The sequence below is a fragment of the Lichenostomus cassidix genome, unplaced genomic scaffold (assembly GCF_008360975.1).
Source record: "Lichenostomus cassidix isolate B80296 unplaced genomic scaffold, HeHo_3.0 HiC_scaffold_34, whole genome shotgun sequence".
In the NCBI taxonomy this organism is placed as follows: Eukaryota; Metazoa; Chordata; class Aves; order Passeriformes; family Meliphagidae; genus Lichenostomus; species Lichenostomus cassidix.
The window spans coordinates 1,594,763-1,622,686 of NW_028147431.1; the positions used below are offsets into that span (position 1 = coordinate 1,594,763).

Below are 27,924 nucleotides of genomic sequence, written 5' to 3' on the forward strand. Positions count from 1 at the left end.
TGTCCCCTGGTGTCACACGGGGTCGTGTGTTGTGTCACTTTGTGTCACCTTGTGTCACTTTGTCACCACGGTGCCGGCTGCGCCGTGGGGGTGGCGCAGGTCAGGTTGTGTCCCACGGCGTCACAGTCGTGTCGCATTGTTGTGTGTCTGTCCGGCTGTGCCTCGGTGACGTCATCGCAGGGTGACACCGATGTCACCTTGTCACACCCTGTGTCACCCTGCATCACCCAGGTGTGTGAGGGACACCCCTGGACCCCCCAGGGACCAGTGACGGTGACAAAACGGTGACAAAACCCCACCTTTGGGGGACACAGCACCCAGATGTGGTGACACCAGGGGGACACTCTGGCCCTGGGTGACATGGATGCCACTGGGTGACACAGAGAAAAAAACAAAGCCACCTGTCTGAGCCCCAAAAATACTCCTCAAATTCCCCTTTCTGTACCCCAAAATAAAAAAAAAAAAATCCCCTGTGCTTCCTAAATAAGCCCAACGCCTCAAAACACACAAAACACCAAAAAATATTATTTTTATTTGACTTCCTCCAAATTCTCCATCCCTATCCATAACGAATCGTCCAAACTTCACCTTTCTTGCCCCAATTTTCTCCCAAATCCCTCTCTGTCCCCCCAAACCTTCCCATTCCCCCAAATCCTCCTCCCCTCCTTTCCCCTCCCTTATAACCCTCTTGCTGCCCCAAAATACCCTTTTCTATTCCAATTATATTCCCAATTACCTCTCCCTGAGCCTTCCGCCCCCCAAATCCCCAATCCCTCACCCTGACGCTCTCCACCCCCTCGGCCCCTTCCCCGAAGCCTCATCCGGAACAGGCCCGAAAGCCTCGGCCTTTCCCAGCGGCCGAGCCGGGGCTGGGAGCGCCGGGAGCGGCCAGGCTGGGCAGGCGAGGCCGGGGCTCCGCAGGCCGCGCTCGGAGCGGTTCTTCGGCCATTTCCGGCACGGTCCGCCTTTGCTTCGGCACCTTCCGTCAGAGCTTCGGTACTTTCCGGCATCTTTCGGCACCGTCCGCTAGGATTTCGGCTATTTCCGTTGTCTTCCGTCACTATTCGGTCATCTCAAATAAACTTCGGTTATTTCCGTCACTCCCCGGCAGCGCTTCGTTGATCTCCGCCCACTTCCGGCAGTACTTCGGCAATCTCCGTTAATCTCCGTCAACCGCCGGCAGCTCTTCGTCAACCTCCCTCCGCCCCGCGGTGTGTCGAGGGCGGGTTTATGAAATGAATTATTCATGAATCGATCCCACCGCCCCGGACGGGGGGGATCCGGTAGCGGTTCTTCCCGCGAGGCCTTCACGGAGCAGCCGCCGCCGCTTCCCTCCCGTTCCCTGCTCCTCGCTCCCCTCACGGACCGTAACCGGACCCGCCGCCCCCTCCCCTTCCCGCGCTTTTTTCCCGCTCCCCCCCTTTCCCCCCCATGAGGCTCTTGGTACGCTCCGGCCACGCCCCCTCCGGCGGCGCGCGGGGGCCGAGGCTATATAAGGCGGCGCCGGCGCCTCACGGAGCTCAGTCGCGCTGCGAGCGCGGAGCGGCCGGAGCGGAAAAGGGGAAGCTCCGCGCCGGAGGCTCTGTGAGGAGCCCCTTCCCGCTTCCCCGGTGGGGTTCAAACCACCGCCTAACCCCTCCGTGAAGGGGTCGATTCCGAGCAGCCGCAGCGGCGCGAGGCCGCGACCCCCACCGGCGCCATGCACGGCGGGCCTCCCTCGGGCGACAGCGCCTGCCCGCTGCGCACCATCAAACGAGTCCAGTTCGGGATCCTCAGCCCCGATGAGATGGTACCGGGGCCGGGAAGGCGCGGACGGAACGGCGGAGGGAGCGGGGCCGGCGGCTGAGGGAGAGCGGCGGCGGGAAATGGCGGCGGGGCAGCGAGAGCGAGGGGCGGAGAGGCCTCGGGCGGGGGTGTGAGGGGATAGCGCCCCCCACAGGCCCGGGGGGCTGAGCGGGGCTGAGGGGAGAGCGCTTTTGGGGTGACTTGAGGGAGTTTAAGGGTTTGACGGAGCTCTGGAAGGTGTTGGGGTGCTCAGGGAGCTTGTGGAAGAGTGTGGGGGTGGCTGAGAGTGGCTCAGAATGCCCTGGTGGGGTTTTGGGGTCCTTGCGATTGGCTCAGGGAGTATGGGAGACATTCTGGGGTCCCTAGAGTGGCTCAGGGAGCACAGAAGGGATTTTGGGTTCCCTAAAGGTGGCCCAGAGAGCCTCTGGAAGAGTCTTGGGGTGTCTGAGAGTGGCTCTGGATCCTCTGGTGGGATTTTGGGGTCCCTAAAGGTGGCTCAGGAAGCCTCTGGAAGAGCCTTGGGGTGTCCTGGAGAGGATTTGGGGTCCTTGTGAGTGGATCAGGGAGTATAGAAGGAATTTTAGGGTCCCTAAGGTGGCTTAGGGAACCCAGGAGTTTTGGGGTCCCTAAAGGTGGCCCAGGGAGCTCCTGGAAGAGCCTTGGGGTGCCCTGGAGGGGATTTGGGGTGTCTGAGAGTGGCTCAGGATTCCCTGGTGGTGTTTTGGGGTCTCTGCCAATGGCCCAGGGAACCCAGGATGGGATTTTGGGGTGTCTGAGAGTGGCTCAGGGAGCACAGAAGGAATTTTGGGTTCCCTAGGGTGGCCCAGGGAGCGTCTGGAAGAGTCTTTGGGTGTGTGAGAGTGGCTCAGGATCCTCTGGTGGGATTTTGGGGTCCCTAAAGGTGGCTCAGGGAACCCAAGAGGAATTTTGGGGTCCCTAAAAGTGGCCTAGAGAGTCTCTGGAAGAGCCTTGGGGTGCCCTGGAGTGGATTTTGGGGCCCATGGGAGCAACTCAGGGAGGGGTTTTGGGGTCCCTGAGGTTGGCCAGGAGGTCTTTAAAACTTTGGGATCCCTGTGACAGTTTTGGGATCCCCAGGGGTTGATCTGAGGTCCCTGGGGATGATTTGGGGTCCTTGTGACAGTTTTGGGGTCCCTGTGACAGTTCTGGGCTCTCCAGTGACACTTTTGGGCTCCCTGTGACACTTTTGGGCTCCCTGTGACAATTTTGGGCTCCCAGTGACACTTTTGGGCTCCCAGGTGCCTCAGTTTCCCCATTTCCAGGGGTTGATTTGGGCTCCCAGTGACAATTTTGGGCTCCCAGTGCCACTTTTGGGCTCCCAGTGACAATTTTGGGCTCCCAGTGACAGATTTGGCATCCCAGTGGCACTTTGGGGTCCCCAGGTGCCTCAGTTTCCCTATTTCCAGGGGGTGATTTGGGCTCCCAGTGACACTTTTGGGCTCCCAGTGACACTTTTGGGGTCCCAGTGACAGTTTTGGGCTCCCAGTGACACTTTTGGGCTCCCAGTGACACTTTTGGGCTCCCAGTGACACTTTTGGGCTCCCAGGTGCCTCAGTTTCCCCATTTCCAGTGGCACTTTTGGGGTCCCAGTGGCCATTTTGGGGTCCCCAGGTGCCTCAGTTTCCCCGTTTCCAGGGGTTGATTTGGGCTCCCAGTGGCACTTTTGGGCTCCCAGTGGCACTTTTGGGCTCCCAGTGGCACTTTTGGGCTCCCAGTGGCACTTTTGGGCTCCCTGTGACAGTTTTGGGGTCCCAGGTGCCTCAATTTCCCCATTTCCAGGGGGTGATTTTGGATCCCAGTGACAATTTTGGGATCCCTGTGACACTTTTGGGGTCCCCAGGTGCCTCAGTTTCCCTGTTTCCAGGGGGTGATTTGGGCTCCCAGTGCCACTTTTGGGCTCCCAGTGACAATTTTAGGATCCCAATGACAGTTTTAGGATCCCAGTGCCACTTTTGGGCTCCCAGGTGCCTCAGTTTCCCCATTTCCAGTGCCACTTTTGGGCTCCCAGTGACACTTTTGGGCTCCCAGGTGCCTCAGTTTCCCCGTCTCCCCCCAGAAACGCATGTCGGTGACAGAAGGTGGCATCAAGTACCCCGAGACCACCGAGGGGGGTCGTCCCAAACTGGGGGGGCTGATGGACCCCCGGCAGGGAGTCATCGAGAGGACAGGGAGGTGTCAGACCTGTGCAGGTGAGTGAACCCCAAAAATCATGTCCTGAGCCCCAAAAAAATTGTCCTGAACCCCAAAAAAAGTCATCCTGTGGGGTCCTGAATCCCAAAAAATCAGCCTGAACCCCAAAATTTTCTCACTGGGCGGCTTGAATCCCAAAAAATCCTCTCCTAAACCCTGAAATATCATCCTGAACCCTAAAATTTTCTCACTGGGCGGCTTGAATCCCAAAACTCTCCTAAACCCTGAAATATCATCCTGAACCCTAAAATTCGTCCTAAACCCCCCAAAAAAATAATCCTGGGTGGTCCTGAACCCCCAAAATCCTGTCCTGAATCCCAAAACATCATCCTGATCCCCAAAAAAAGTCATCCTGAGGGGGCTGAACCCCAAAAATCCTCTCCCGAACCCCCAAAAAGTCATCCTGAACCCCAAAAAAAGTCATCCTGTGGGGTCCTGAATCCCAAAAAATCATCCTGAACCACAAAAAATCCTCTCCTGAACCCAAAAATCATGTCCTGAACCCCCAAAAAATCATCCTGGGGGGTCCTGAATGGCAAAAAATCCTCTCCTGAACCCCAAAAAATCATCCTGAACCCCAAAAATCCTCTCCTGAACCCCAAAAAATCATCCTGAACCCCAAAATTCTCTCATTGGGCAGCTTGAATCCCAAAAAATCCTCTCCTGAACCCAAAAAATCCTGTCCTGAGTCCCAAAAAATCATCCTGAACCCCAAAATTCTCTCATCAGGGGGCTTGAATCCCAAAAATCATCCTGAACCCCAAAAAAAATCACCCTGGCGGGTCCTGAATCCCAAAAATCCTCTCCTGAATGCCAAAAAATTCTCTCCTGAGCCCAAAAATCTTCTCCTGAACCCCAAAAAATCATCCTGAACCTCCAAAAAATCATCCTGAACCGCAAAAAAAGTCATCCTGGGGGGTCGTGAATCCCAAAAAATCATCCTGAACCCCAAAATTCTCTCATTGGGTGGCTTGAATCCCAAAAATCCTCTCCTGAATGCCAAAAAAATCCTCTCCTGAGCCCAAAAATCCTCTCCTGAACCCCAAAATTCCTCTCCTGGGGGGTCCTGATTCCCAAAAATCCTCTCCTGAACCTGGAAAAAAATCCTCTCCTGAATCCCCATAAAATCCTCTCCTTTACCTCAAAAAATCTTCTCCTGAACCCCAAAAAATTCTCTCCTGAACCCCAAAAAATGATCTGAACCTCAAAAATCCTCTCCTGAACCCCAAAAAATCATCCTGAACCCCAAAATTCTCTCATTGGGGGGCTTGAACCCCAAAAAATCCTGTCCTGAACCCCAAAAAATCATCCTGAACCCCCAAAATCATGCTGAATCCCAAAAAATCCTCTCCTGAATCCCAAAAAAATCATCCTGAACCCCAAAATTCTCTCATTGGGTCGCTTGAATCCCAAAAAATCCTCTCCTGAATGCCAAAAAATCCTGTCCTGAATCTCAAAAACTCATCCTGAACCCCCAAAAAATCATCCTGAACCCCCCAAAAATCGCCCTGAACCCCAAAAAAAGTCATCCTGTGGGGTCCTGAATCCCAAAAAATCATCCTGAACCCCAAAAAATCCTCTCCTGAACCCAAAAATCCTGTCCTGAACCTCCAAAAAATCATCCTGGGGGGTCCTGAATGGCAAAAAATCCTCTCCTGAGCCCCAAAAAATGATCTGAACCCCAAAAATCCAGTCCTGAACCCCAAAAAATCATCCTGAACCCCAAAAAATCATCCTGAACCCCAAAATTCTCTCACTGGGGGGCTTGAATCCCAAAAAATCCTCTCCTGAATCCCCAAAAATCATCCTGAATCCCAAAAAAATCATCACTGGGGATCCGAATCCCAAAAATCCTCTCCTGAACCCCAAAAAATCATCCTGAACCTCCAAAAAGTCATCCTGAACCCCAAAATTCTCTCACTGGGGGGCTTGAACCCCAAAAAATCCTCTCCCCTCCCACCCCCAAACCCTTCCAACCCCCTAACTTTTGGGATTTCCCAGGGAACATGACGGAGTGCCCAGGACACTTTGGCCACATCGAGTTGGCCAAACCTGTTTTCCACGTGGGATTTTTGGGGAAAACCATGAAAATCCTGCGCTGCGTTTGCTTCTTCTGCTCCAAGCTCCTCGTGGACTCGGTGAGAAACCCCAAAAAATGGGGAAATCCCAAAAAATTTGGGACTGAAAATGACCTCGTGGTGGGAACTGGGGACACCATGGGGGATGAGGTGGATCAAAAATCACCTTTTATGGCCCAAAATCACCTTAAATGTCCCAAAAATCACCTTTTATGGCCCCAACATGGCCTTTTATGGCCCCAAAATCACCTTTAATGTCCAAAAAATCACCTTTAATGTCCCAAAAATTAACTTTATGTCCCCAAAATCACCTTTTATGGCCTCAAAATCACCTTTAATATCCCCAAAATCAACATTTGTGGCCCCAAAATGGCCTTTTATGGCCCCAAAATCCCCTTTAATAGCCCCAAAAATCACCTTTAGTGTCCCAAAATCACCTTTAATGTCCCAAAAATTAACTTTATGTCCCCAAAATCACCTTTTGTGGCCCCAAAATCGCCTTTTATGGCCCCAAAATGGCCTTTTATGGCCCCAAAATCACCTTTAATGTCCCAAAACAACTGTGTGATCCCAAAACTCAACTTTTATTCCCCCAAAATCACCTTTTATGGCCCAAAAATCACCTTTAATGTCCCCAAAATCACCTTTTATGACCCCAAAATGGCCTTTTATGGCCCCAAAAATCCCCTTTAATAGCCCCAAAAATCACCTTTAGTGTCCCAAAATCACCTTTTATGACCCCAAAATCACCTTTTATGGCCCAAAATCACCTTTTATGGCCCCAAAAATCATCTGTCCCCAAAATCACTTTCAATGTCCCAAAAATCACCTTTTGTGTCCCTAAAATCATCTTTAATGTCCCCAAAACAACTGTGTGATCCCACAACTCAAGTTTTATTCCCCAGAAATCACATTTTATGGCCCCAAAATCACATTTTATGGCCCCAAAAACAATTTCCTCATCCCAAAATCACCTTTTATGGCCTCAAAGTTACCTTTAATGCCCCCAAAATCCCCTTTTGTCCCCCCAAAATCATCTTTTATTCCCCCAAAATCCCCATTTATTCCCCCAAAACCCCCATTTATTCCCCCAAAATCCCCTTTTATTCCCCCAAAATCACCTTTTATTCCCAAAATCACCTTTAACCAAAACCACCATTTATTCCCTCAAAATCCCCATTTATTCCCCCAAAACCCCCATTTATTCCCCCAAAATCCCCTTTCACACCCCCACCACCCCAAATCTCCCCTTTTTGACCCCAAAAATCCCCCATTTTCTTGCAGAACAACCCCAAAATCAAGGACATCCTGGGCAAATCCAAAGGGCAGCCCAAGAAGCGTCTGACCCACGTGTATGATCTGTGCAAAGGGAAGAACATCTGCGAGGGAGGAGAGGAGATGGACCACAAATTCGGGGTGGAGCAGCCCGAGGGAGACGAGGATCTCACCAAGGAGAAGGTGGGAGAACCCAAAATTCCCAAAATTCTGATGTATGGCCCCAAAATTCTGATGTATGGCCCCAAAATTCTGATTTATGGCCCCAAAATTCTGATTTATGGCCCCAAAATTCCAGTTTGTGACACCGAAATTGCAGTTTGTGGCACCAAAATTGCAGTTTGTGGCACCAAAATTCCTGTTTGTGACACCAAAATTGCGGTTTGTGACCCTGAAATTCCCAAAATTCTCATTTGTGACCCCAAAATTCCTGTTTGTGGCCCCAAAATCCTCCTCAGTGCACCACAAATTCGGGGTGGAGCAGCCTGAGGGGGACGAGGATCTCACCAAGGAGAAGGTGGGAGAACCCAAAAATCCCAAAATTCTGATTTATCGCCCCAAAATTCCAGTTTGTGACACCAAAATTCCAGTTTGTGGCACCAAAATTCCAGTTTGTGACACCAAAATTCCAGTTTGTGACACCAAAATTGCAGTTTGTGGCCCTGAAATTCCCAAAATGCCCCTTTGTGGCCCCAAAATCCTCCTCAGTGCACCACAAATTTGGGGTGGAGCAGCCCGAGGGGGACGAGGATCTCACCAAGGAGAAGGTGGGAGAACCCAAAATTCCCAAAATTCTGATTTGTGGCCCCAAAATTCGGATTTGTGGCCCCAAAATTCTCCTCAGTGTACCCAAAATTCTGGTTTGTGGCCCCAGAATTGCGCTTTGTAGCCCCAAAATTCCGGTTTGTGGCACCAAAATTCCAGTTTGTGACACCAAAATTGGGGTTTGTGGCCTCAAAATTCCCAGAGTTCTCATTTGTGGCCCCAAAATTCCCAAAATTGCTGTTTGTGGCCCCAAAATCCTCCTCAGTGCACCACAAATTCGGGGTGGAGCAGCCCGAGGGGGACGAGGATCTCACCAAGGAGAAGGTGGGAGAACCCAAAATTCTCAAAATTCTGATTTGTGGCCCCAAAATTCTGATTTATGGCCCCAAAATTCTCCTCAGTGTACCCAAAATTCTGGTTTGTGGCCCCAGAATTGCGCTTTGTAGCCCCAAAATTCCGGTTTGTGGCACCAAAATTCCAGTTTGTGACACCAAAATTGGGGTTTGTGGCCTCAAAATTCCCAGAGTTCTCATTTGTGGCCCCAAAATTCCCAAAATTACTGTTTGTGGCCCCAAAATCCTCCTCAGTGCACCACAAATTTGGGGTGGAGCAGCCCGAGGGGGACGAGGATCTCACCAAGGAGAAGGTGGGAGAACCCAAAATTCCCAAAATTCCAGTTTGTGACACCAAAATGGTGGTTTGTGGCCCTGAAATTCCCAAAATTCCTGTTTTGGGTTCTGAAATCCTCCTTAGTGTACCTGAAAGTCCAGTTTGTGGCCTGAAAATTCCTGTTTGTGGCCCCAAAAGTCCTCCTTTTCCTGCATTTTTCCCCTTTTTTTCCCCTTTTTTTCCCCTTTTTTTCCCCATTTTTTCCCCATTTTTTCCCCATTTTTTCCCCATTTTTTCCCCATTTTTCCCCATTTTTTATTCCCATTTTTTCCCCATTTTTTCCCCCGTTTTTCCCTGCTTCCCCGTTTCCCGTTTTTTCCCCCGTTTTTCCCCCGTTTCCCCCATTTTCCCCATTTTTTCCCCCATTTTTCTCCCCGTTTTTCCCTTTTTCCCTTTTTCCCCCTTTTCCCTTTTTCCCATTTTCCCCCATTTTTCCCCCATTTTTCCCCATTTTTCCCATTTTTCTCCCATTTTTCCCCATTTTTCCCCATTTTTTCCCCATTTTCCCCCATTTTTCCCCCTTTTCCCTTTTTCCCCCTTTTTCCCCCTTTTTCCTTTTCCCCTTTTTCCCCTTTTTCCCGTTTCCCGTTTTCCCGTTTTTCCCCATTTTTCCCCATTTTTCCCCATTTTTCCCCATTTTTTCCCATTTTTCCCCCATTTTTCCCCATTTTTCCCCCATTTTTTCCCCATTTTTCCCCCATTTTTCACCAATTTTTCCCCATTTTTCACCAATTTCTCCCCATTTTTCCCCATTTTAGGGCCATGGTGGCTGTGGCCATTACCAACCCTTTATCCATCACTCAGGACTGGAGCTCTACACCCCATTAATGCTCCTTTTTCCCCATTTTTCCCCCTTTTTCCCCCCTTTTTCCTCCCTTTTTCACCCCACTAATGACCTTTTTTTCCCCTTTTTTCCCCATTTTTCACCAATTTCCCCCCTTTTCTCCCCATTCCAGGGCCACGGCGGCTGTGACCATTACCAACCCTTTATCCATCGCTCAGGACTGGAACTCTACACCCCAATAATGCTCTTTTATCTCCTTTTTCACCCCATTAATGCCCATTTTTGCCATTTTTTCACCATTTTTCACCACTTTTTCACCCATTTTTCACCATTTTTTCCCCTTTTCTCCCCATTCCAGGGCCACGGCGGCTGTGACCATTACCAACCCTTAATCCATCGCTCAGGACTGGAGCTCTACACCCCATTAATGCTCCTTTTTCCCCATTTCTCACCCCATTTCCCCCATTTTCCCCCCAATTAATGCCCTTTTTCACCATTTTTTCCCCATTTTTCAACAATTTCCCCCCTTTTCTCCCCATTCCAGGGCCATGGCGGCCGTGACCATTACCAACCCTTTATCCATCACTCAGGACTGGAACTCTACACCCCAATAATGCTCTTTTACCTCCTTTTTCACCCCATTAATGCCCATTTTTGCCATTTTTTCACCATTTTTCACCACTTTTTCACCCATTTTTCACCATTTTCCCCCCTTTTCCCCCCATTCCAGGGCCACGGCGGCTGTGGCCGTTACCAGCCGCGCATCCGCCGCTCCGGCCTGGAGCTCTACGCCGAGTGGAAACACGTCAACGAGGATTCCCAAGAGAAGAAAATCCTCTTGAGCCCCGAGAGAGTTCACGAGATCTTCAAGAGGATTTCGGACGAGGAGTGCTTCGTGCTCGGCATGGACCCCAAATTCGCCCGGCCCGAGTGGATGGTGTGCACCGTGCTGCCCGTGCCGCCGCTGTCCGTGCGGCCGGCCGTGGTCATGCAGGGGTCGGCCAGAAATCAGGTGGGGATTTTGTGGGGTTTTTGTAGGATTTTATGGGGTTTTGTAGGGGTTTTGTAGGATTTTCAGGGGTTTTGTGGGGTTTTGGGGTGATATTGGGGTGTTTAGGGTCTCTGAGCACAGTCCTGCCGGTGCCAACACTGTCCGTGCGGCCGGCCGTGGTCATGCAGGGGTCAGCCCAGAACCAGGTGGGGATTTTATGGGGTTTTTGTGGGATTTTGTAGGGTTTTTATAGGATTTTAGGGGATTTTTGTGGGGTATTGTGGGGTTTTGGGGTGATATTGGGGTATTTAGGGTCTCTGTGCACAGTGCTGCCCGTGCCGCTGCTGTCTGTGCGGCCGGCCGTGGTCATGCAGGGGTCAGCCCGGAACCAGGTGGGGATTTTATGGGGTTCTTGTAGGGTTTTTGTAGGGTTTTATGGGGTTTTTATAGGATTTTCAGGGATTTTTGTGGGGTTTTGTGGGGTTTTGGGGTGCTATTGGGATGGCTGGGGTCTCTGAGCGCAGTGCTGCCGGTGCCAACACTGTCCGTGCGGCCGGCCGTGGTCATGCAGGGCTCAGCCAGGAACCAGGTGGGGATTTTATGGGGTTTTTGTAGGATTTCTGTGGGGTTTTGTAGGGTTTTTGTAGGATTTTCAGGGGTATTGTGGGGTTTTGGGGTGATATTGGGGTGTTTAGGGTCTCTGAGCACAGTCCTGCCGGTGCCAACACTGTCCGTGCGGCCGGCCGTGGTCATGCAGGGCTCAGCCCGGAACCAGGTGGGGATTTGTGGGGTTTTTGTAGGATTTCTGTGGGGTTTTGTAGGGTTTTTGTAGGATTTTATGGGATTTTTGTGGGGTTTTGGGGTGATATTGGGGTATTTGGGGTCTCTGGGCACAGTCCTGCCCGTGCCGCTGCTGTCCGTGCGGCCGGCCGTGGTCATGCAGGGGTCAGCTAGAAATCAGGTGGGGATTTTATAGGATTTTTGTGGGGTTTTATGGAGTTTTTATAGGATTTTACGGAGTTTTAGTGGGGTTTTGTGGAGTTTTGGGGTGCTATTGGGGTGTTTAGGGTCTCTGTGCACAGTGCTGCCCGTGCCGCCGCTGTCTGTGTGGCCGGCCGTGGTCATGCAGGGGTCAGCTAGAAATCAGGTGGGGATTTTATGGGGTTTTTGTAGGATTTCTGTGGGGTTTTGTAGGGTTTTTGTAGGATTTTCGGGTGTTTTGGGGTGGTATTGGGGTATTTGGGGTCGCTGGGCACAGTCCTGCCGGTGCCGCCGCTGTCCGTGCGGCCAGCCGTGGTCATGCAGGGCTCAGCCAGGAACCAGGTGGGGATTTTGTGGGGTTTTTGTAGGATTTTATGGGGTTTTTGTGGGATTTTGTGGAGTTTCATGGAGTTTTTGGGGGGTTTTCAGGGGTTTTGGGGTCCTGTTGGGGTGTTTGGGGTCTCTGTGCACAGTCCTGCCGGTGCCAACACTTTCCGTGTGGCCAGCCGTGGTCATGCAGGGGTCAGCCAGGAGCCAGGTGGGGATTTTATAGGATTTTTGTAGGATTTTATGGGGTTTTTATAGGATTTTAGGGGATTTTTGTGGGGTATTGTGGGGTTTTGGGGTGATATTGGGGTATTTGGGGTCGCTGGGTACAGTCCTGCTGGTGCCAACACTGTCCGTGTGGCCAGCCGCGGTCATGCAGGGGTCAGCCAGGAGCCAGGTGGGGATTTTATAGGATTTTTGTAGGATTTTATGGGGTTTTTATAGGATTTTAGGGGATTTTTGTGGGGTTTTGTGGGGTTTTGGGGTGGTATTGGGGTGTTTGGGGTCTCTGGGCACAGTCCTGCCGGTGCCAGCGCTGTCTATGCAGCCGGCCGTGGTCATGCAGGGCTCAGCCAGGAACCAGGTGGGGATTTGTGGGGATTTTATGGGGTTTTTGTGGTGTTTTGTAGGATTTTTCGGGTGTTTTGGGGTGATATTGGGGTATTTCGGGTCTCTGGACACAGTCCTGCCGGTGCCAACACTGTCCGTGTGGCCAGCCGTGGTCATGCTAGAAATCAGGTGGGGATTTTATGGGGTTTTTGTGGGGTTTTTGTAGGGTTTTATGGAGTTTTTATAGGATTTTACGGAGTTTTAGTGGGGTTTTGTGGAGTTTTGGGGTGCTATTGGGGTGTTTAGGGTCTCTGTGCACAGTGCTGCCCGTGCCGCCGCTGTCTGTGTGGCCGGCCGTGGTCATGCAGGGGTCAGCTAGAAATCAGGTGGGGATTTTATGGGGTTTTTGTAGGATTTCTGTGGGGTTTTGTAGGATTTTCAGGGGTTTTGGGGTGGTTTTGGGGTGATATTGGGGTATTTGGGGTGTTCATGGCACAGTGCTGCCCGTGCCGCCGCTGTCCGTGCGGCCGGCCGTGGTCATGCAGGGCTCAGCCAGGAACCAGGTGGGGATTTTATGGGGATTTTGTAGGGTTTTATGGGGTTTTTATAGGATTTTATGGAGTTTTAGTGGGGTTTTGTGGAGTTTTGGGGTGATATTGGGGTATTTAGGGTCTCTGGGCACAGTCCTGCCGGTGCCAGCGCTGTCTGTGCAGCCGGCCGTGGTCATGCAGGGCTCAGCCAGGAACCAGGTGGGGAATTTATGGGGTTTTTGTGGGATTTTATGGGGTTTTGGGGTGATATTAGTGGTTATTAGGGTGTTTTGGGGTGGTTTTGGGGTGTTTGGAGTGTTTTGGGGTGCTATTTGGGGTCTCAGTCTGTACTCCCAGTTGTGGTCATAAAAACTCAACCCACAACCAGCTCGGCTTTGTGGTGACTTTTTCGGGTCTCATGATAGATATTGAGAGATTTTTAGGATAAATTTGGGATCCCAGGATGCCTATTAGGCTCCCATCTGCCTTTTGGGGTCTCCCAAACTCTCTAACACCCCTCACTTCATCCCCATATTTTTCCACCCCAAACCTACCCCAAACCCATTTTTTTCCCACCCCAAACCCAATTTTTCCCACCCCAAACCCATTTTTCCACTCCAAACCCTTTTTTTCCTACCCCAAATCCACCCTAATCCCCATTTTTCCCACCCCAATCCCCAATTTTCTCCACCCCAATCCCCATTTTTTCTATGCAATCCCCAATTTTTCCCACCCCAAACCCATTTTTCCCCCCCCAAACCCATTTTTCCCCTCCAATCCCCATATTTTCTCACCCCATCCCCATTTTTTCCCACCCGAAACCCATTTTTTCCCGCCCCAAACCTGATTTTTTCCCACCCCAAGCCCACTTTTCCCGCCCCAGACCCCATTTTTTCCACTCCATCCCCCTTTTTTCTACCCAATCCCCAATTTTTCCCACCCCAATCCCATATTTTCCCACCCCAATCCCATATTTTCCCACCCCAAACCCATTTTTTCCACCCCAAACCCTCTTTTTCCCACCCCAAACCCATTTTCCCACCCCAATCCCCAATTTTTCCCACCCCAATCCCTATTTTCCCACCCCAAACCCATTTTTCCACCCCAAACCAACCCCAATCCCCAATTTTTCCCACCCCAATCCCCAATTTTCTCCACCCCAATCCCCCATTTTTTCTATGCAACCCCAATTTTTCCACCCCAAACCCATTTTTCCCCTCCAATCCCCATATTTTCCACCCCAAACCCATATTTTCCCACCCCATCCCCAATTTTTCCCACCCCAAACCCATTTTTTCCCACCCCAAACCCGATTTTTTCCCACCCCAAGCCCACTTTTCCACCCCAGACCCCATTTTTCCACTCCATCCCCCTTTTTCTACCCAATCCCCAATTTTCCCACCCCAAACCCATTTTTTCCACCCCAAACCCTCATTTTCCCACCCCAATCCCATATTTTCCCACCCCAATCCTGTATTTTCCCACCCCAAACCCATTTTTCCACCCCAAACCAACCCCAATCCCCAATTTTTCCCACCCCAATCCCATATTTTCCCACCCCAATCCCATATTTTCCACCCCAAACCCTCTTTTTCCCACCCCAAACCCTCTTTTTCCCACCCCAAACCCATTTTTCCACCCCAAACCAACCCCAATCCCCAATTTTTCCCACCCCAATCCCCATTTTTCCCACCCCAATCCCATATTTTCCCACCCCAATCCCCACTTTTCCCACCCCAAACCCTATTTTTCCCACCCCAAACTCATTTTTCCACCCCAAACCCTTTTTTTCCTGCCCCAAATCCACCCCAATCCCCAATTTTTCCCACCCCAAACCCATTTTTTCCCACCCCAAACCCATTTTTCCACCCCAAACCAACCCCAATCCCCAATTTTTCCCACCCCAACCCATATTTTCCCACCCCAATCCCATATTTTCCCACCCAAACCCATTTTTTCCACCCCAGTCACATTTTTTCCACCCCAAACCCTCTTTTTCCCACCCCAAACCCATTTTTCTACCCCAAATCCTTCTTTCCCCACCCCAAATCCACCCCAAACCCTTTTTTTCCCACCTCAAATCCACCCCAAACCCATTTTTCCCACCCCACATCCCCACCACACCCCACTTCCACCGCCACCCCACTAATTTTGGGGTTTTTTTCAGGACGACCTGACCCACAAACTGGCCGACATCGTCAAGATCAACAACCAGCTGCGGCGCAACGAGCAGAACGGAGCAGCAGCTCACGTCATCGCCGAGGATGTCAAACTGCTGCAGTTCCACGTGGCCACCATGGTGGACAACGAGCTGCCTGGCCTGCCCAGGGTGAGGGGACGAGATTTTGGGGTCATTGAGAGGTTTTTTGGGGTCTCAGAGGGTTTTTTTGGGGTCCCAGAAGGGACACAGGTAGGTGACATCCACATGCCATCGCTGAGAATGTCAAATGGCTCAAGTTCCATGTGGTCACCATGGTGGACAACGAGCTGCCCGGCCTGCCCAGGGTGAGGGGACGAGATTTTGGGGTCATTGAGAGGTTTTTTGGGGTCCCAGAGGTGTCCCAGAAGGGATTTTGGGGTCATGGAAGGGACACAGGTAGGTGGTGACCTCAAATTGTGGCTGAGGATATCAAAGTCCTGCAGTTCCACCATGGTGGACAACGAGCTGCCCAGCCTGTCCAGGGTATGGAGAAGGATTTTTGGGGTCACTGAGAGGTTTTTTGGGGTCTCAGAGTGGTTTTTTGGGGTCACAGAGGGGACACAGGTAGGTGGTGACCCCAAACTGTGGCTGAGAATGTCAAATTGCTCCCGTTCCACGTGGGCATCTTGGTGGACAACGAGCTGCCCGGCCTGCCCAGGGTATGGAGAAGGATTTTTGGGGTCCCTGAGAGGTTTTTTGGGGTCTCAGAGTGGTTTTTTTGGGGTCACAGAGGGGACACAGGTAGGTGGTGACCTCAGATTGTGGCTGAGAATGTCAAATGGCTCAAGTTCCATGTGGTCACCATGATGGACAGCGAGCTGCTCGGGGTGAGGGGATGAGATTTTGGGGTCATTGAGAGGTTTTTTGGGGTCCCAGAGGTGTCCCAGAAGGGTTTTTGGGGTCATGGAAGGGACACAGTTAGGTGGTGACCTCAAATTGTGGCTGAAGATGTGAAAGTCCTGCAGTTCCACCATGGTGGACAACGAGCTGCCCGGCCTGCCCAGGGCATGGAGAAGGATTTTTGGGATCATTGAGAGGTTTTTTTGGGGTCTCAGAGTGGTTTTTTTGGGGTCCCAGAGGTGTCCCAGGGGGGTTTTTGGGGTCCCAGAGGGGACACAGGTAGGTGGTGACCCCAAATTGTGGCTGAGAATGTCAAATGGCTCAAGTTCCACGTGGTCACCATGGTGGACAACGAGCTGCCCGGCCTGCCCAGGGTGAGGGGAGGAGGTTTTGGGGTCACTGAGAGGCTTTTTGGGGTCACAGAGGTGTCCCAGAAGGGATTTTGGGGTCACTGAGGGGCCAGAGGTAGGTGGTGACCCCAAATTGTGGCTGAGAATGTCAAACTGCTGCAGTTCCACGTGGCCACCATGGTGGACAACGAGCTGCCCGGCCTGCCCAGGGTGAGGGGAAGAGATTTTGGGGTCACTGAGAGGCTTTTTGGGGTCACTGAATGGTTTTTTGGGTTCCCAGAAGGGACACAGGTAGGTGACAGCCACATGTCATTGCTGAGGCTGTGAAAGTCCTGCAGTTCCACCATGGTGGACAACGAGCTGCCCGGCCTGCCCAGGGTATGGAGAAGGATTTTTGGGGTCATTGAGAGGTTTTTTGGGGTCTCAGAGTGGTTTTTTTGGGGTCACAGAAGGGACAGAGGTAGGTGGTGACCCCAAATTGTGGCTGAGAATGTCAAATGGCTCAAGTTCCATGTGGCCACCATGGTGGACAACGAGCTGCCCGGCCTGCTCAGGGTATGGAGAAGGATTTTTGGGGTCATTGAGAGGTTTTTTGGGGTCTCAGGGTTTTTTTGGGGTCCCAGAGTGTTTTTTTGGGGTCACAGAAGGGACACAGTTAGGTGACAACCTCACGTCATCGCTGAGGATGTCAAACTGCTGCAGTTCCACGTGGCCACCATGGTGGACAACGAGCTGCCCGGCCTGCCCAGGGTGAGGGGACGAGATTTTGGGGTCATTGAGAGGTTTTTTGGGGTCCCAGAGGTGTCCCAGAAGGGCTTTTGGGGTCACAGAATGGACAGAGGTAGGTGGTGACCCCAAATTGTGGCTGAAGATGTCAAAGTCCTGCAGTTCCACCATGGTGGACAACGAGCTGCCCGGCCTGCCCAGGGTATGGAGAAGGATTTTTGGGGTCATTGAGAGGTTTTTTGGGGTCTCAGAGGGTTTTTTTGGGGTCACAGAGGTGTCCCAGGGGGGTTTTGGGGTCACAGAGGGGACACAGGTAGGTGGTGACCCCAAATTGTGGCTGAGAATGTCAAATGGCTCAAGTTCCACGTGGTCACCATGGTGGACAACGAGCTGCCCAGTGGACTCTGGATCTTGGGGTTAATTAATTTTGGATTAATTCTGGGGTTAGTTTTATGTTAAATTGGGATTCATTTTGGGCTTTGTTTTGGGTTAATTTTGGGTTCATTTGGGGTTCATTTTGGGGTTAGTTTTGGGTTCATTTGGGGTTAATTTTGAGTTAATTTTGGGTTCATTTTGAGTTAATTTTGGGATTAGTTTTGGGTTCATTTGGGGTTAATTTTGGGTTCATTTTGGGATTAATTTTGGGTTCGTTTGGGGTTAATTTTGGGTTCATTTGGGGTTAATTTTGGGGTTAGTTTTGGGTTCATTTGGGGTTCATTTTGGGTTCATTTGGGGTTCATTTTGAGTTAATTTTGGGGTTAGTTTTGGGTTCATTTGGAGTTAATTTTGGGATTAATTTTGGGTTCATTTGGGGTTAATTTTGGGTTCATTTGGGGTTAATTTTGGGATTAATTTTGGGTTCATTTGGGGTTAATTTTGGGTTAATTTTGGGTTAATTTTGGGTTCATTTGGGGTTAATTTTGGGTTAATTTTGGGTTCATTTGGGGTTAATTTTGGGGTTAGTTTTGGGTTCATTTGGGGTTAATTTTGGGGTTAGTTTTGGGTTCATTTTGGAGTTCATTTTAGGTTAATTTTGGGGTTTTGGGGTTAATTCTGTGTTTATTTGGGGTTTTGTGTTATTTTTTTGTTACTTCTGGGGTTAGTTTTGTGTCAATTTGGGGTTAGTTTTGTGTTAATTTTGGGGTTAATTTTGGAGTTAATTTTGGGGTTTTGTGTCAATTTTGTATTAATTTGGGAGTTAATTCTGTATTAATTTTGTATTAATTTTATATCAATTTTGTATTAATTCTCTATTAATTTTAGCCTTAATTTTGCATTAATTTCACCCTCCAAACCCCCCTAACCCCCATTTTTTTTATCCTCCAGTCCATGCAGAAATTGTGGGAATCCCCAAAATATCTCACACTCCCCTGAATCCCCCAAAATTTAATTTTGGGATTAATTTTGGGGTTAATTTTAGATTAATTTTGGGGTTAATTTTGTGTTAATTTTGGAGTTTGTTTTGGGTTAGTTTTGTGTTAATTTTGAGGTTAGATTTGTGTTAATTTTCGAGTTAATTTGGGGTTAGTTTTGTGTTAATTTGAGGTTATTTTTGTGTTATTTTGGGGTTAATTTTGTGTTAATTTTGGGGTTAATTTTTGAGTTAAGTTTGGGGTTAGTTTTGTATTAATTTTGGGATTAGTTTTGTGTTAATTTTGGGATTAGTTTTGTATTAATTTTGGGGTTAATTTCTGAGTTAATTTTGGGGTTAGTTTTGCATTAATTTTGTGTCAATTTTGTATTAATTTCACGTCAACTTTGCATTAATTTCGTGTCAATTTTGCATTAATTTCGTGTCAATTTTTGAATTAATTCTGTATTAATTCTATACTAATTCTGTCCTCATTTTAGCCTTAATTTTCCATTAATTTCCCATTAATTTTCCATTAATTTTCCATTAATTTCACCCTCCAAACCCCCTAACCCCCATTTTTTTATCCTCCAGGCCATGCAGAAATCAGGTCGCCCCCTGAAATCCCTCAAGCAGAGGCTGAAGGGCAAGGAAGGGCGAGTTCGGGGCAACCTGATGGGCAAGAGGGTGGATTTCTCTGCCAGGACTGTCATCACCCCTGACCCCAACCTGGCCATCGACCAGGTGGGAGTGCCCAGATCCATCGCTGCCAACATGACCTTCGCTGAGATTGTGACACCTTTTAATATTGACAGGTGAGATTTGGGGTTTTTTGGGTGATTTATAGGAGATTTATTGGGATTTGTAGTGATTTAGGGTGATTTTATGGTGATTTTATGGGGTTTTGTGGGGGTTTGGGCTTGGAGTGCTGAGATCCATCGCAGCCAACATGACCTTTGCTGAGATTGTGACACCTTTTAATATTGACAGGTGAGATTTGGGGTTTTTTGGGTGATTTAGGGGATTTTTAGGATGATTTGTAGGGGGTTTAGAGTGATTTATAGGGGATTTAGGGTGATTTTATGGGGGTTTGGGGTGGACATTTCTGACTTCATTGCTGCCAGTGTGACCTTTGCTGAGATTGTCATACTTTTTAATATCAACAGGTGGGATTTATGGGATTTAGGATGATTTATAAGGGATTTAGTGTCATTTATAGGAGATTTAGGGTGATTTGTGGGAGTTTGGGGTCCAAAATACCCTAAATGGACCCCAAAACTCCCAAAATCTCCTGAATTCACCCCAAGACATCCCAAAATCCCCAAATTCACCTCAAAATCCCTAAATTCACCCCAAAATCCCCCAAATTCACTCAAAAATCTCTCAAATTCACCATAAAACCCCCAGAATTCATTCTAAGACACCCCAAATCCCCTAAATCAACCCCAAAATCCCCTAAATTCACCCCAAAAACCCCTACATTCTGCCCAAAACCCCACAGGCTGCAGGAACTGGTGTGCAGGGGTAACAGTCAGTACCCTGGGGTGACCCCAAAACCCCTAAAATCCCCCAAATTCACTCAAAAATCCCCCAAATTCATTCAAAAATCCCCCAAATTCACCCCAAACGGATCCCAAACCCCCTAAATTCACCCAAAATGCCCTAAATTCTCCCCAAAACCCCACAGGCTGCAGGAACTGGTGCACAGGGGGAACAGTCAGTACCCTGGGATGACCCCAAAACCCCTAAAATCCCCCAAATTCACTCAAAAATCCCCCAAATTCACCATAAAACCCCTGGAATTCACTCCAAAAACCCCTAAATTCACCCCAAAAACCCCTACATTCTGCCCAAAACCCCACAGGCTGCAGGAGCTGGTGCGCAGGGGGAACAGTCAGTACCCAGGGTGACCCCAAAACCCCTAAAATCCCCCACATTCACTCAAAAATCCCCCAAATTCACCATAAAACCCCTGGAATTCACCTCAAAATCCCCTAAATTCACCCCAAAACTCCCAAAATCCCCTAAATTCTCCCCAAAACCCCACAGGCTGCAGGAACTAGTGCGCAGGGGGAACAGTCAGTACCCTGGGATGACCCCAAAATCCCCCAAATTCACTCAAAAATCCCCCAAATTCACCATAAAACCCCCGGAATTCATTCTAAGACACCCCAAATCCCCTAAATCAACCCCAAAATCCCCTAAATCGACCCCAAAATCCCCTAAATTCTCCCCAAAACCCCACAGGCTGCAGGAACTGGTGTGCAGGGGTAACAGTCAGTACCCTGGGGTGACCCCAAAACCCCTAAAATCCCCCAAATTCACTCAAAAGTCCCCCAAATTCATTCAAAAATCCCCCAAATTCACCCCAAACGGATCCCAAACCCCCTAAATTCACCCAAAAACCCCTAAATTCTCCCCAAAACCCCACAGGCTGCAGGAACTGGTGCGCAGGGGGAACAGTCAGTACCCTGGGATGACCCCAAAATCCCCCAAATTCACTCAAAAATCCCCCAAATTCACCATAACCCCCCAGAATTCACTCTTAAGACACCCCAAATCCCCTAAATTCACTCCAAAAACCCCTAAATTCACCCAAAATCCCCTAAATTCTCCCCAAAACCCCACAGGCTGCAGGAACTGGTGCGCAGGGGGAACAGTCAGTACCCAGGGTGACCCCAAAACCCCTAAAATCCCCCACATTCACTCAAAAATCCCCCAAATTCACCATAAAACCCCTGGAATTCACCTCAAAATCCCCTAAATTCACCCCAAAAACCCCTACATTCTGCCCAAAACCCCACAGGCTGCAGGAACTGGTGCGCAGGGGGAACAGTCAGTACCCTGGAGCCAAATACATCATCAGGGATAACGGGGACAGAATTGATCTTCGCTTCCACCCCAAACCCAGCGACCTTCATCTGCAGATTGGATATAAGGTCAGAGCCCTGAAACCCTGGGGATCCCAAAAAAAACCTAAAAATGGGGGTGGAAAACCCAAAAAAAAACACTGGAGGGAACTGAAAAATGGGAGGGAAAATCCAAAAACCCCAAAAATGGGATGGGAAACCCAAAAACCCTAAAATGGAGGAAGAGGACCCCAAAAACCCACAGGGTATCCCAAAAAATTGGGGGGGAAACAAAAAACCCCAAAAATGGGGGGGGGGAAACTCCAGAAATGGGGAGGGAAAAGCCAAAAACCACAGGGGATCCCAAAAATTGTGGGGAAACCCAAAAAACCCCAAAAATGGGGAGGGAAAACCTAAAAACCCCAAAAATAGGGAGGGAAAACCCAAAAAATGGAGGGGAAGGACCCCAAAAAACCCACAGTGGATCCCAAAATGGGGAAGGAAAACCCAAAAAACCCCAAAAACGGGGAGGGAAAACCGAAAACCCCAAAAATGGGAAGGGAAAACCTAAAAAATGGAGGAGAAAGACCCCAAAAACTGCAGGGGGAACCCCAAAAAACACAGCAGATCCCAAAAAATGGGGGAGAAACCAAAAAACCCCTAAAAGGGGGGGAGAACCCAAAAACCCCAAATTGGAGGGAGAGGACCCCAAAAACCCACAGGGGATCCCAAAAAATGGGAGGGAAAACCCAAAAACCTCTGAAAATGGGGAGGGAAAACCCAAAAACCCCAAAAAGGGGGTGGGGGATAACCCCAAAAACCACAGGGGATCCCAAAAATTATGGGGGAAAAACCCAAAAACTACAGGGGATCCCAAAAATGGGGAGGGAAAACCCAAAAACCCCCCAAAAATGGAGGGGGAAAACCTCAAAAATCACTGGGGATCTGTAATTTTGGGGTTCAGAGCTCTAGATTTGGGGGGTCAATCCCTGATTTTTGGGGTTCCAGACTTTAAATTTGGGGTTCAATTCCTAATTTTGGAGTTCTGAGCTCCAGAATTTGGGGTTCATTTCCTAATTTTTGGGGTTCTGAGCTCCGGATTTGGGGCTAAATCCCCAATTTTGGGGTTCTGAGCTCCAGATTTGGGGTTCAATTCCCAATTTTGGGATTCTGAGCTCCGGATTTGGGTTTCAATTCCTAATTTTGGGGTTCTGAGCTCTGGATTTGGGTTTCATTTCCCAATTTTGGGGTTCTGAGCTCCAGATTTGGGGTTCAATTCCTAATTTTGGGGTTCTGAGCTCAGGATTTGGGGTTCAATTCCTAATTTTGGGGTTCTGAGCTCTGGATTTTGGGGCTAAATCCCCAATTTTGGGGTTCTGAGCTCCAGATTTGGGGTTCAATTCCTAATTTTGGGGTTCTGAGCTCCAGATTTGGGTTTCAATTCCCAATTTTGGGGTTCTGAGCTCCGGATTTGGGTTTCAATTCCCAATTTTGGGGTTCTGAGCTCCGGATTTGGGGCTCAATTCCCTATTTTGGGGTTCTGAGCTCCAGATTTGGGGTTTCAATTCCCAATTTTGGGGTTCTGAGCTCCGGATTTTGGGGTTAAATCCCCAATTTTGGAGTTCAGGATTGCGGATTTGGCGCCCAAACCTCATTTTTCACCCCTGAAAACATCATTTTTTGGGGAAACACCTCGATTTTTGGGGGGAAAACAACCCGGTTTTGGGATGTGCCGCATTTTTGGGATGTCCTCCTGATTTTTTGGGGTTTTTTGGGGGCAGGTGGAACGTCACATGTGCGACGGTGACATCGTGATCTTCAACCGGCAGCCGACGCTGCACAAGATGTCCATGATGGGGCACAGGGTGAGGATCCTGCCCTGGTCCACCTTCCGCTTGAACCTCAGGTAAAAAACCCCAAAAATATCCCAAAAAATCCCAAAAAACCCAAAGTTAACCCCAAATCCTGCCCTGGTCCACCTTCTGCTTGAATCTCAGGTGAAAAAACCAAAAATATCCCAAAAAATCCCAAAAAACCCAAAGTTAACCCCAAATCCTGCCCTGGTATACTTTCCATTTGAATATCAGGTAAAAAAACCCAAAAATGTCCCAAAAAAGCCAAAATTAACCCTAAATCCTGCCCTGGTCCACCTTCCGTTTGAACCTCAGGTAAAAAAACCCAAAAACATCACAAAAATATCCCAAAAACCCCAAAATTAACCCCAAATCCTGTCCTGGTTTACTTTCTGTTTGAGGTAAGAAACCCCAAAAACATCCCAAAAACCTCTCAAAAATATCCCAAAATGTCCCAAAAATACCCCAAAAACCCCAAATCCTGCCCTGGTCCACCTTCTGCTTGAATCTCAGGTAAAAAACCCCAAAAATATCCCAAAAATATCCCAAAAAACCCAAAGTTAACCCCAAATCCTGCCCTGGTATACTTTCCATTTGAGTATCAGGTAAAAAAACCCAAAAATATCCCAAAAATATCCCAAAAATATCCCAAAAATATCCCAAAAAACCCCAAATCCTGTCCTGGTTTACTTTCTGTTTGAATCTCAGGTGAAAAACCCCAAAAATATCCCAAAAAATCCCCAAAAACCCAAAATTAACCCCAAATCCTGCCCTGGTATACTTTCCATTTGAATATCAGGTAAAAAAACCCAAAAATGTCCCAAAAAAGCCAAAATTAACCCTAAATCCTGCCCTGGTCCACCTTCCGTTTGAACCTCAGGTAAAAAAACCCAAAAACATCCCAAAAATATCCCAAAAACCCCAAAATTAACCCCAAATCCTGTCCTGGTTTACTTTCTGTTTGAGGTAAGAAACCCCAAAAACATCCCAAAAACCTCTCAAAAATGTCCCAAAAATACCCCAAAAACCCCAAATCCTGCCCTGGTCTACTTTCCACTTGAATCTCAGGTTAAAAACCCCAAAAATATCCCAAAAAACCCAAAGTTAACCACAAATCCTGCCCTGGTCCATCTTCTGCTTGAATCTCAGGTAAAAAACCCAAAAAATATCCCCAAAAAACCCAAAATTATCCCCAAACCTTGCCCTGGTTCACCTTCCGCTTGAATCTCAGGTTAAAAAACCCCAAAAAACCCCAAAAACATCCCAAAAACCCCCAAAATTAACCCCAAATCCTGCCCTGGTCCTGTTTGAATTTGAGGTAAAATTCCCAAAAACCTCCCAAAAAACCCCAAATCCTGCCCTGGTTCACCTTCCACTTGAATTTGAGGTGAAAAACCCCAAAAATATCCCAAAAATATCCCAAAAAACCCCCAAAATTAACCCCAAATGTCCCCAATGTCTTCAATATCCTCAATATCCCCAGTGTCCCCAAAATCCGTGATGTCCCCGATGTCCCTGATGTCCCTTTTGTCACTTCCGTATCCTAATGTCCCCAAATATCCCCAACATCCCCAGTGTCCCTAAAATCCCCGATGTCCCCAATGTCCTTTCCATATTCCAAATGTCCCCGATGTCCCCACAGTGTCACCACGCCCTACAAAACCGATTTGACGGTGACGAGATGAATGTGCCCCAATGTCCCCAACATCCCCAATGTCCCCAAATGTCCCCAATGTCCCCAACATCCTCAATGTCCCCAAATGTCCCCAATGTCCCCAGATGTCCCTGATGTTCCCAATGCCCCCAACATCCCTGATGTCCCCGTGGTGTCACCACGCCCTACAATGCTGATTTCGATGGTGACGAGATGAACCATCTCCAATGTCCCCAATGTCCCCAACATCCCCGATGTCCCTGATGTCCCTGACATCCCTGATGTCCCAAATATCCCCAGTGTCCCTGATGTCTCCACGGTGTCACCACGCCCTACAACGCCGATTTTGACGGTGACTAGACGAACCTGCCGTGTCCCCAATGTCCCTAATGTCCCCATTATCCCTAACATCCTCATTATCCCCCCAATATGCCCAACGTCCCTGATGTCCCCGATGTCCCCGCAGTGTCACCACGCCCTACAACGCCGATTTCGACAGTGATGAGATGAACCTCCACCTGTCCCATGTCCCCAATGTCCCCAATGTCCCTGATATCCCAAATGTCTGTGACACCCCGATGTCTCCAATATCCCCAGTAACCCCGATGTCCCCGCAGTGTCACCACACCCTACAACGCCGATTTGATGGTGACAAGATGAACCTCCACCTGTCCCATGTCCCCAATGTCCCTGACACCCCCGATGTCTTCAATGTCCCTGATGTGCCTAATGTCCCCAATATCCCAAACATTCCAAATGTCCCCTCAATGTCCCCAGTGTCCCCACAGTGTCACCACACCCTACAACACCAATTTGACAGTGAGATGAACCTCCACTTGTCCCATGACCCCAGTGTCCCCAATGTCCCTGACATGGCCGATGTCCCCAGTGTCCCCAATAACCCCGATGTCCCCACAGTGTCACCACGCCCTACAATGCCGATTTTGATGGTGACGAGATGAACTTCCACCTGCCCAATGTCCCCAGTGTCTCTGATATCCCAAATGTCCGTGACACCCCGATGTCTCCAATATCCCCAATAACCCCGATGTCCCCGCAGTGTCACCACGCCCTACAACGCCGATTTCGACGGTGACGAGATGAACCTCCACCTGCCGCAGTCCCTGGAGACTCGGGCAGAGATCCAGGAGCTGGCCATGGTGCCCAGGATGATTGTCACCCCCCAGAGCAACCGGCCGGTCATGGGCATCGTGCAGGACACGCTGACCGCCGTCCGCAAGTTCACCAAGAGGGACGTCTTCCTCGAGAGGGTCGGTTTTGGGGTCACTTGTGGGGTTTTTGGGGTCGTTTAGGGTGGTTTGAGGTGGTTTTGGGGTGATTTGAGGTGGTTTTGGGGTGATTTTGGGAAGGTTTAGGGCAGATGATTGAGGTGGGTTTAGGGCAGGACATGGTGACAGCCATGAGCAAGTTCACCAAGAGGGACGTCTTCCTCGAGAGGGTTGGTTTTGGGGTCATTTGTGGGGTTTTTGGGGTCATTTGTGGGGTTTTAGGGTGATTTGAGGTGGTTTTAGGTTGATTTGGGGTGGTTGTGGGGTGATTTTGGGAAGGTTTAGGGCGGGTGTTGAGGTGAGTTTAGCTCAGGACACACTGACCGCCGTCCGCAAGTTCACCAAGAGGGACGTCTTCCTCGAGAGGGTCGGTTTTGGGGTCGTTTGTGGGGTTTTTGGGGTCATTTGTGGGGTTTTAGGGTGATTTGAAGTGGTTTTAGGGTCATTTGAGGTGGTTTTGGGGTGATTTAGGGATGATTTGGGGGAATTTTGGGTGATTTAGGGCAGGTGTTTGAGGTGGATTTAGCTCAGGACACACTGACCGCTGTCCAGAATTTCACCAAAAGGGACGTCTTCCTCAAGAGGGTCAGTTTTGGGGTCATTTATGGGGTTTTTGGGGTCATTTGGGGGGATTTGGGGCAGCCTAGGCTGATTTGGGGTGATTTACAGTGCTTTTGGTGTGATTTGGGGGAGTTTCTGAGATCTTTTGGAATGTCAGTGGATTGGTGACAGTTTTGGGGTGCTTTTGAGCTACTTTAGGATATTTTCGAGTTATCTTGGGATGTTTTAAGGGTATTTTTGTATATTTTTGAGCTCTTTTGGGGTATTTTTGAGATCTTTTGGGGTTCTCCTGGATCGATGACAGTTTTAGGGCTATTTTGGGGTAATTCTGAACTATTTTGGGGTAATTTTGAGCTATTTTGGGATTTTTTTTGGCTATTTTTGGTATTTTTGAGATGTTCTGGGGTTCTCCTGGATCAACAACAAATTTGGGACATTTTTGGGATGTCTCCAGGGCGAGGTGATGAACCTGCTGATGTTCCTCTCCACGTGGGCTGCAAAGATGCCCTAATACTCCATCTTGAAGGGGCTTTTGGGGTATTTTTGAGCTATTTTGAGATCTTTTGGGATATTTTTGAGTTCTCCTGGATCAATGACAGTTTTGGGATGTCCTGAAGGAAGTTTTGGGGTATTTTTTAGCTATATTGGTGTATTTTTGAGGTATTTTGGGGTGTTTTTAGATGTTTTGAGCTATTTTGATGTTCTCCTGGATCGATTATAGTTTCAGGATGTTTTTGGGATGTTTTTGGGGTATTTTAGGGTATTTTTGGAGTCTTTTCACTCTATTTTGGGGTATTTTTGAGTTCTCCTGGATCAATGATAGTTTTGGAGTGTTTTGGAAGTATTTTTGGGGTTTTTTGAGCTATTTTGGGGTATTTTTGAGATGTTTTGAGATATTTTTGAGATGTTTTTGTATATTTTTGGAGCTACTTTGGGGTATTTTTGAGGTGTTTTGGGGTTCTGTTGGATCAACAACAAATTTGGGACTATTTTTGGGTTGTCTCCAGGGCGAGGTGATGAACCTGCTGATGTTCCTCTCCACGTGGGACGGCAAGGTCCCCCAGCCGGCCATCCTGAAGCCGCGGCCGCTCTGGACCGGCAAGCAGATCTTCTCGCTGATCATCCCTGGTCACATCAACTGCATCCGGACCCACAGCACTCACCCCGACGACGAGGACAGCGGGCCCTACAAGCACATCTCCCCCGGGGACACCAAGGTGGGACCTTGGGGGGGGTCTGAGGGGGCTTTGGTGGGATTTCAGGGAGCTTTGGTGGAACCTGAGGGTGGTTTGGGGTGATCTGAGGGGGC

The 27,924-nt window shown here is 49.1% G+C and overlaps 1 protein-coding gene across 1 annotated transcript in view; it reads left to right on the forward strand.

Annotated features, from left to right (window-relative positions):
• The first annotated feature begins 860 nt into the window (after positions 1-860).
• LOC146423108 (DNA-directed RNA polymerase II subunit RPB1-like) overlaps positions 861-27,924 on the forward strand; it is a 28,011-nt gene continuing 947 nt past the window's right edge. The window contains exons 1-11 of the mRNA XM_085045073.1: positions 861-1,789; positions 3,860-3,992; positions 5,995-6,131; positions 7,356-7,529; positions 10,295-10,576; positions 15,110-15,271; positions 19,004-19,224; positions 21,216-21,348; positions 23,040-23,164; positions 25,826-26,036; positions 27,623-27,865. Coding sequence (XP_084901199.1) covers positions 1,700-1,789; positions 3,860-3,992; positions 5,995-6,131; positions 7,356-7,529; positions 10,295-10,576; positions 15,110-15,271; positions 19,004-19,224; positions 21,216-21,348; positions 23,040-23,164; positions 25,826-26,036; positions 27,623-27,865 — 1,911 coding nt within the window. The 5' untranslated portion in view covers positions 861-1,699. The remainder of the gene's footprint in view (positions 1,790-3,859; positions 3,993-5,994; positions 6,132-7,355; positions 7,530-10,294; positions 10,577-15,109; positions 15,272-19,003; positions 19,225-21,215; positions 21,349-23,039; positions 23,165-25,825; positions 26,037-27,622; positions 27,866-27,924) is intronic.